Source organism: Helianthus annuus, chromosome 4 (assembly GCF_002127325.2).
Source record: "Helianthus annuus cultivar XRQ/B chromosome 4, HanXRQr2.0-SUNRISE, whole genome shotgun sequence".
Taxonomy (NCBI): domain Eukaryota; kingdom Viridiplantae; phylum Streptophyta; class Magnoliopsida; order Asterales; family Asteraceae; genus Helianthus; species Helianthus annuus.
In genome coordinates, this window is record NC_035436.2 from 184,826,343 (window position 1) to 184,836,445 (window position 10,103).

The following is a 10,103-nucleotide window of genomic DNA, read 5'->3' on the forward strand; positions in this document are numbered from 1 at the left end:
GGAGATTCCGATCAGTCTCAAGCACAGCAGCGCAGAACGAACGACTACCAGAACCCGAGTCAGCAATCATCTGGCAGTCAGGAGCAGGGTGGATACAGGGGAGTACACCCACTATGTAACAAGTGTAACAAGCACCACAGTGGAAGGTGTCGCAAGGAACGTTGCCAGAGATGTTTCAAGATAGGGCACGAAGCCAAAGATTGCAGGAGCTCACGACCTGCAAACCAGAATCAGCAACTTCCACCACCAGTTCCTCAGAACCCACAGCAGCAGCAGCAGCCACAGCGTGGAAATCGGGGATGTTTCCAGTGTGGGGCAGAAGGTCATTACAAGCGCGATTGCCCACAGTTGAACCAGAATCTGAACAACAATAATAACCAGGGCAATGGGAACAACAACAACAACAATGGCAACGAGGCAAGGGGTCGAGCTTTCATGCTAGGACAAGGAGACGCTGCTTGAAGTTATAACTCGTTTTGGGATTTTCTTTATTATGTCTCTGTTACTCAAACAAAGTTTGGTTTGAACCTGATTCGTACTGGGTTTTATGGACTATTTTAGTTACTATACTTTGTGTTTGATATGATGGATGGTTTGATATTGTTTGAACGCACCTGCTGTATTTGAGAACCTCATGAACAGGGTGTGCAAACCCTACCTAGACAAGTTCGTCATAGTATTCGTGAAGTCCATTTCTTAGGCCATATAGTGAGCAAGGATGGGATCCGTGTCAATCCATCCAAGGTAGACTCGACCAGAAATCAGGCCTACACCACATACTACAGACGGTTTATGCAGGGATTTCTCAGAGATTGCTCAGCCACTTACGCTACTGACACAGAAGGGTGTCACCTATTGCTGGGAGAGCCCCAGGAGACTGCTTTCAGCGCGACAAGGTTATCGCTTTTGCTTCACGTTAACTTAAGATTCATGAACGCAACTACACGACGCACGATTTAGAGCTGGGAACTGTTGTTTTTGCGCTTAAGATATGGCGACACTACCTGTACGGTACCAGGTGCACCATTTACACCGATCACAGGAGTCTCGAGCATATTCTTGAGCAGAAGGATTTGAACATGCGTCAACGACGATGGGTTGAACTACTTAGCGACTATGAATGCGCCATCAAGTACCATCCAGGCAAGGCCCATGTTGTGGCAGACGCCCTCAGTCGGAAGGACACTTTACCTCAGCGCGTGCGAGCGCTACAGCTTACGATTCAGTCTAGCCTTCCAGCACGGATACGAACTGCTCGGATAGAAGCACAGAAGCCCGAAAACGTCAAGGCTGAATGCCTTACGCGGCTCACGACAACGATTGGGACAGAAGGCAGACGGCGCCTACTATGTAACGGGGCGTATTTGGGTCCCACTTTATGGCGGTCTACGCGAACTTGTGATGGATGAAGCTCACAAGTCTTACCACTCAGTACATCCAGGGTCGGATAGAACGTACTACGACATCAGCACTATTTATTGGTGGCCTAGCATGAAGGCCCACATCGTTACGAACGTTGGAAAATGCTTGACCAGTGTAATACCAGAAACCAACGGGCCTACTTCAGCAGCCTAAGATACCGCAATGGAAATGGGAAGAAATTTCCATGGAATTTTATTACAGGCTTACCTAAATCCCAGCATGGGAACGATACCATATGGGTGATCGTGGATCGACTCACCAAGTCTGCACACTTCCTATCGATTAAGGAAACGGACAAGTTCTCCACTCTCGCAGACATCTACCTTAAAGAGGATTGTTTCGAGGCACGGGGTGCCCACGTCCATCATTTCGGATCGCGATGCACGATTCACGTCAGAACTTTGGCAAGCAATGCACAAACCATTCGACTCACGATTAAACATGAGCACAGCAGCGTACAAACCGCTCCATTCGAGGCATTGTACGAGCGTAGATGCCGGTCACCTCTTTGTTGGGCAGAGGTGGGGGATAGTCAGATTACGGGTCCAGAGATTGTAATGGATGCCACGGAAAAAGATTGCACAGATACGACAACGCATGGCGGCAGCACGCGACCGTCAGAAAGCCTACGCGGACAAGCGTAGAAAGCCATTGGAATATCAGGTCGGGGACCATTCGGGATCATAGAACGTACAGGCAGGATAGCCTATAGATTGAACCTACCAGCTGAACTCGGGGCAGTTCACAATGTCTTTCAGGTATCGAACTATCGACGAGCGGTTGCAGTTCGTCGGGAAACCAGTTGAAATCACGGACCAGGATGTGAAGGTCCTCAAACACAAGAGAATCCCTCTTGTTCGAGTTCGTTGGAACTCCAACGTGGCCCAGAGTACACCTGGGAACGCGAAGACAGGATGACAGAAAAGTACCCCCAGTTACTCGAAACCAATGCTACCACTACTGAGGCTGAAGCTACTACTTCGGAATTTCGGGACGAAATTCCAGATCAACGGGGGAAGGATGTGACACCCCAGGAAAAACCAGTAAACGATTGAACTTACCTAGCTTCCTCAGTGAGTACATACCAAATTTCGGGACGAAATTTCCAATTAGTTGGGGATAATGTGACAACCCGTACTCTAGACTTATCTTGTGCAACGTTATATGCTCACGTGAACTATGTTACTTGAACGAATACATGATATGTTATGTGTTACATGATTATGTGATTATATTGATTGATTGAATGAATGTTGCATGTTACGTGACTTAATGTGATTTCATATGTTACTAATTGAACCGATTAGTAAAACCTTTACAAGAACCCACTCGGTCCATATGGTTGGACTCGAGACCATGAGGTAGCCCAAGTGGGGAGTTTCGGCCCACTTCTCTTATACGTATATACATGCACACATCCTTAGGGTTTTGTTTACACACTTTGGCAAATCATACACACACATAACCCTAGCTCCTCTATCTCGTCTCTCTCTCTCTCTCGGCTTGTTTAGGAACCGACGGCACAAGGCCATCCGATCACCCTCTTGTTCGGATCACATCTCGTTACTTGTAACCGGACGTGGTTGATCATTTACTTGCTACCTGAACTCTCTCTCTTTGTGTATCTGCCGAGCAACCCAAGGTGAGTTCACACAGCCAAGGCATGGGGTTCCCAGGGTGGGAATGGGATTGAATAAACTATACGTACATACTTAGTTAACAGAACATAATGATATGAGTCCTCAGGGTGAGGGTGGTGAATGATAAGATACGGCTAGACTAGTATACCAATTGAACTGATCTTCGCATACACGCCAGGGGTTGGCCGCGATATTATGACTGATCTTCGCACACATGCCTTGGAAAGGCCGCGACTATATGCTAAAACTTCGCACACATGCCAGGGTGGCCGCGATACAAATATACATAGTCTAGAATACTTGAGAACTTTCCCTAATCTTCGCATACATGCCGAAAGGGCCCGCGATACGAACCGATACTATACATGAGCAATGAACGAACTAATACGATGCATGATTAGATAAACGAACGCAATGTTTGCTATACTATGCTATTACTGAACTTACTTTCTGTGAACTCGCTCAACTAGTTGTTGACTCGCTGCTGCATGCCTTGCAGGACCTTAGGTACATTATGGAGCTTGCACAGGGAGGAGCAGGTCGTTGTGGGCAAAGGATCGTGAATGATAATTCAACACTTATGATAAAACATACATACTATTGTTTGGGTTAATTAAATGCTTCCGCTATACTTAACTATATTACATGTTCAATATGATTGGTGGTTAGGATCCTGGTCATGTCACGCCTCCAAGCGGTGATACTCCGCAGGTGGATTTTGGGGGTGTGACAACAGTGACGTTGCAGATGTAGACGAGATGGTGGCATCGCCGTTGAAGAAGGAAACTGAGGGAGGTAACGGTGGTGGTGACGTCATCGTCGAAGACAACAATGAAGGGACCGTAAAATATGGCGGTTGCGAACGTTGCTACGTAACTCAATTGTTGATGTCGTTGTCAATCGCTGTTAAATTGCTACGGGCAATGTTAACTTGCTTTTGTAATTATATAAATACTTAAAACATTATCATACTATTATCATATATATATATATATACTATTAAAAAACAAACCTTAGGAATAGTGTTTGCTGCCACATGGCAGTAAACTATTGGTTACCTTTTTTTTTCCTATTCAGCAATCTTGATAGTGCATATTTACATTTTCATTTGGTCCTTTCATAAGATTTGTCTGCTGATTTAGTGGTTGATGAGTTGTGTCTTTATAGCTTTCGCTTTGGTTCAAACAACCAACATATTCTGGATCCTATATTGTTTGAGCCACCTGAGACTTTTAGGATATACAGTAAAAAGTTATATATATTTCTATTGTTAAAGTTAATTATGATGGTTGCCTTAGGGGACCCAAGGTGGCATACTTTTACCCCGTGATGGTTTATTATAACGAGTTATACAAGGTCAAACATCACCGCCACCAATCAAGTTTAGCGCGTTAAACTAACAATGCATGATATTTATCACGCGTGAAGATGATATGAGTGATGGTATTGTTGGGTGTTGTTGAGTGTTGTGAGTGATGGGTATTGTTGGGTGTTGTGAGTGATGGGTATTTCACTAAAATCCATCACTAGTGATGGAATAATGGCTGATGAAATAGCGGAACTTGATTGAAAGTTGTGACGAGTGATGAGTGATCACCACCACTACTCCCTTAAAATGCAATTTAGGCTACTTACCCAGTTGATAACCTTATTCCACTAACAACTCAAACAACCAACATATTCTAGATCCTATATTGAAATTTAAGTTTATCTCCTTTAATTCCATCTTCCATATTGTTTTATAACGCACGCTCTAGAGGTTTTTTTTTTTTGAAAAAAACGCTCAGAGGGCAATTTAAAGGCGTTAGGAAGCTTTTTTTAGTCTGTATGTAGTGGGGCGCTATAACACCCCATTTTTTCAATTTTCGCGCCCCATAGCGCCCCGCATACCACGATGGACGGCGCTATGGAGGATTTTTTTTTTTTTGGAGGGGAGGGGGGGAGGCGCCATGGACATAGCGGCGTGATGGAGGGAACTTTTAAGGGTTTGACCAATCAAAAGGCTTTAAGGGTTTTCATAATTAATTAATAAAAATGAAAATTAATAATTAGATAATGATGGGTAGGGGCTTTATGACTACGTGCTATAGTGATATAACGCTCCATAAAGTCCCTGTGTGACGTGGCATGACGCGTGTCGTATAACGCCCCACAAGAGGCTTTATGACTACGGATGACTTACAAAAAAGAAACGCCAAAAATACCCCTCCAGGTGTGGTCTAATAAGAAAGTAGAGTTTTTTCCCATAGTGGTGTTGGTCGAAAAACTATTTACCAAAATGGTGTTGTTAGAAAAATATTTATAAAAATAGTGTTTTTGAAGGTTAATTTGTTTCTCAATCCCATCCCCATCAAATAAGCCCAATTCATTAAATAACTATTGCTTTAGTGAGTCTCTCACCAAATTCATCTTTCCAAGATTATTGAAAAAAAAAAACTATTTTTAAATCTACTTAAAAAAAACCTACAATAAAAATCTTAAAATCTATAGCTAATTAAAAATAACCTGCATATGATTCAAATGACATTAGTTGTACCCTCTTTATTTAATAAGAAAAAAACTGAAAAATCACTCAAATTTATATACGACCACTCTCATAATTCCTTCCGTTTATGTTATTTTTTATATAAACAACACAATATAATTTGTTATATTAAAACTTGCTAGTTGAATATATGTTCAACACATAACACAACACAATATAATTTGCTATTTTAAAACTAGCTAGTTTAATATACGTTCAACACATTTTATAATGAACCCTATAATTATTCGATATCCTTTTATATTAATTTAAAACATAATATAAGAAAAGCTTTTATATATACTAGTTTAATTGTAAAATTTGTTTCTCTTATATTCTACTAGATGGAAGGAATACATGCCGCCTAACCCAAACCTTGAGAACTAGATTTGGAGAAAAAATAAGTTAACATAATGGGTGATTAAAAATAGTTTGAACTAAATAAGTTACGATATTGTGCTATTTATATAAAAATAATAAGCCAAAGAAATATTAACAATGATCATATATACATTTGAGTGAATTTTGAGCTTTTTCAGTAGAGAGTAATGAGAGTATAGTTCAAGTTATTACAATCACACGCAATAGGTTTTTTTTATTAAATATTGATTTTTAGATTTTCAAAATTTCATTTTTTAAACTAAAGTTTTATAGATACAAAAAGAAAATTCATTAAGATTCTTAACAAAAAGGTATGTTACATAAGAGATCAAATAACATGATTAATTTGATATTTAAAAGGTAAGTTACATATTCCCTCGGTTATGTGCCCTTTTTGCGACGAATACGAGGAAACGGTGAAACATTTGTTTACAGCTTGTACGGTGACAATTCGGGTGTGGGCGGCTATCAGTGCGTGGTGCAACATTCCGCCGATCTTCACGTTCGAGTTCAAAGATTTAATGGATATTCATAATTCTATTCAGGGGGCAAAAAATGAAGAAGATTATTCATGGTTTGGTAATTATTTCTTGCTGGTGCATTTGGAAATGTAGGAACGAGTTGGTTTTTAAGCAGATCAATAGAAGTCCGCAAGATATTCTGATAGAGATTAAATTGAAAGGATTCATGTGGGTTAAAAATAGGTTTTCTTGTAAATATATTGGTTGGAAGGAGTAGTGTAAATACCCTATGTATATGTTGTAATTTTGCGCTTTGCCTGTTTGGGTCAGGGGTGGTGTTTTGTATTAACATTTTGCCCGTTTAGGTCGGAGGTGTGTTTTTAATGAAGTTTAATTTTCAAAAAAAAAAAAATTAATTAATTGTGTTTATCCAATAAAATTAAAAGTGAGAAACAAATAAAGAGTAAATATTTTTTCCACAACACCATTTTAATAATTACTTTTTCCACCAATAACACTATAAAAATAACTTCAAGAAAAGTAAATATCGAAGCCTAATCATTACAAGTGCTCAAGCACACTAAAAAAGTAGTGCCACGGTTGGATAATCGCACCGCCATGATAGTGTGACGTCATTGTTATTGATGATTTAATGAACTTTTTATTGGTTATAGGTTTTAGATTAATACCTTATTTTCATCATTCCTATTTCAAACCCCCCACCTTCTTTCTTTTAGAAACTCAAAAAAAGTTGAAAACCCCCACCCCCTTTTCTTTCATGAAACTCAAATTATGTTCAGTTGAAAACCTTGAAACCCCCCATCCTCTATCATTATAAAACTCCAAAAAGTTGAAGAAAACCCTGAAAACCCCACACTCACTTTCTTCTTCTTCTTCTCTTCTTCTTCTTCTCCTCCTATCATGGATGCCGATGATAACGATTCAGGCGCTTCTAATGATTCCACTATATCCCAACAATCCATTAACGATTTAGCACCACCCAACAGCCCCGCGAATCAGGATGTGATTCTGCTCACTGACATTGAGGATTTCATGGATGACTATGGGGTGAACCCTATGTATAATGGCGACCATTTGGAGGCATTCTTTAATGGCTGGAGTGAGAGGGGGGTGCGGTTCAAGGACTCCATGGAGGTTCTTGAGAGGTTGGAAGACTTGAGGGACACTTTTTTGATGAATTTCAAGAGGGAAAATCAGGGTGAAAACGTGGAAGATGAGATGGATGTACACCAACGGGAGTTATATCGATTGTCCAAGGGTATTTGGGGAGGAAACGACGATCAAGGAGTTGATATGGAGGAAGACGAAGGAGTTGATATGGAGGAAGACGAAGGAGTTGATATGGAGGTTCCCCATCCTCTAAATCCTCACGCGCCACCGTTTTACCCATCCAGATTCCACCACGTTAATCAACGACCACCACCGGTAACCAATACCGGTAACCAAAAAGTTGTTCGTTATTATTCACTTACACCGGTACCTACGGGTCCGAGGAACAGGTTATGCGGGTTCACTCGTCGGAGAGGAATACAGCCGGTGGGTAGAAAGGTTCGAGAAGTCATTCCGCTTAATCCGGATGAACATTCAACTTCTGTAATGATTCGAAATATTCCGAATAACTACACGTATGTAATCAACTTCATTATCAGTAAAGAATATGTTGTTTAGTTCTTTTTAGATAAGTAAGTTTGATTATTATTTATTTTATGATTGTAACAGTAGGTCATTATTGGTGGAGTTCTTGGAGAATCATTGCAAACATGAGAATGAAAAGGCGGGAAACACTATTCGTTCGGCTTTTGATTTTGTGTATCTTCCGGTTGATTTCAAGTACGTATTTGAACTAACTCGGTTTCTAATATGTTATTAGATCACATGTTAAACGAGTTGATATATATATTGAGTTTGCTATACACATAAAAAATGTTGTAGAAATGGAAAATAAAATCATATTAATACCAAAATATAAATGTTGATATATGCAGGCATCGTTTGAATGCTGGATATGCATTTGTGAACTTTACGACTTCAGAAGCAGCTCGGAGATTTCATGTGTCTGTAAAAGGAAAAAAATGGGATTTATTTAGAAGTAAAAAGATTGCTGATGTCAGTCGTGCAAGAATACAGGTGGTTGCGGTAAATTTGTAAAATTGTTATACAAGTTAAAAAAAAAAAGTAGTAACTAATTAGTTAAACGGGTATATGGTGTTGTTTTGGTTTGTAGGGGAAGGATGCGCTGGTGAAGAATTTTGAAAGAATGAGGCTTTGTAGCCCATCATGGGAGTACTTGCCGGTGTGGTTCGAACCACCGAGAGATGGGTGCATGATGGGTTCGTCGTCCAAGATGCACACGGTTGGGGAAGTCCAAGTTGGTCGATAGGTAGGGGTCGGTAGAGTGACCTTAGAGGGCTAGAAGTAGTAGTACGTAGTAGATGATGGTTCAGTGGGGAGAGGTAGGGTTCGGGCACTTGGATCATTGTGGTTCGGTGGTCTGGTGGTGTGCTCTACCTTTTTCCTGATGTCATCATATGTTATTAGGTTTCCAGAGATTTTGGTTCGTATAAACTCATCTTTTTGGATGGGCTAGCTTGAAGCGTACCTTTAGCATTATTTGATATCTTCAAACCATTAATCAATTGTTACCGATAGTACCTGTTGAGGTAAGTCATATCATGTTAGAACTTGCATACATGTGTTTGGGTTGGTTGAGTAAAACTAAAATGAACATGATTAGGATCAAAATGTACAGCCCGTTTTCATAACCGAGTCTACTGTTATATCTGACTGGATGCATGCAGTTTGTTTTGTTAAGATTATGGTAAATAAATGTGCATATGCATAAAAAAGGCTTACCTTTGAAACATTTGGACCTAGACTTCTGTGCACTCTACAGCATTTTTTTTTTAAGGGTGTGGGGCACCTGCGGGGACTTCCTTCGGGGACCCCTCTTGCCGATTAGGGGAGACACCGCCATCAAGGCGGTGAGGTAGAGAGAGGGAGGAAAGCGGTGGGGCTTCACCGAAGAGAGGGGGAGGAGAGAGGGAGAAGAGAGGATGAGTGGACCAATCAAAACTTTTCTTTTTTTTCTTTTTTTTTTTAATAAAAACCAAGTCACCTAAGAGAGGAGTGCCGCCATCAATTTAGGGTGTTAGGGGAGTTTAAGAGGGGAGTTGACGTGGCACACGAGGATTGGTTATGCGTAAGAGAGGGGACTCCCCTCTTAGGGGAGTGCCCCTTACACCCTAACGACAAACACACTTTATATAAATATATATATATATATTATATATATATATATATATATATATATATATATATATATATATATATAAAGAGTCAGCAAGAAGCTGGAGACAAAAAAAAAAAAAAAAAAAACAGAACCAAACAACGAAACAGTAACAGTTGCATGATTTCGACTAAATCAAAACTCTTCCAGTTCTCCCAGGTTGGCCTCCGTTGGCCTCCTAAGCTTTGACCTATTACAAATCCATAGAAACGAGTCCTCATTTATGAGCTCCACCGTCTTGCTTATCGGAACAAAAATATCATTAAAAGCTTTTTCATTCCGAGCACTCCAAATTCTCCAAGCATATAAACACTCCAATGGTAGGTGACCTGAGATTCAAAACCAATTTATATTTTATATTGTGAAAA

General features: G+C 40.3%; 1 protein-coding gene across 1 annotated transcript; it reads left to right on the plus strand.

Annotated features, from left to right (window-relative positions):
• The first annotated feature begins 7,134 nt into the window (after positions 1–7,134).
• Positions 7,135–9,085, plus strand: LOC110937403. The gene is made up of 4 exons (XM_022179824.2): positions 7,135–8,074; positions 8,169–8,279; positions 8,435–8,576; positions 8,674–9,085. The coding sequence occupies exons 1-4, from the start codon at positions 7,350–7,352 to the stop codon at positions 8,827–8,829; spliced, it is 1,134 nt and encodes a 377-aa protein (XP_022035516.1). The 5' UTR covers positions 7,135–7,349; the 3' UTR covers positions 8,830–9,085.
• Positions 9,086–10,103: the final 1,018 nt, after the last annotated feature.

Excerpts from the sequence above, each read along its gene's own strand:
- LOC110937403 (XM_022179824.2), top strand. The coding sequence starts at position 7,350 with ATGGATGCCGATGATAACGATTCAGGCGCTTCTAATGATTCCACTATA. Across the intron at positions 8,075-8,168 it reads AATATTCCGAATAACTACAC|TAGGTCATTATTGGTGGAGT; the intron begins GTATGTAATCAA and ends TGATTGTAACAG. Across the intron at positions 8,280-8,434 it reads TATCTTCCGGTTGATTTCAA|GCATCGTTTGAATGCTGGAT; the intron begins GTACGTATTTGA and ends TGATATATGCAG.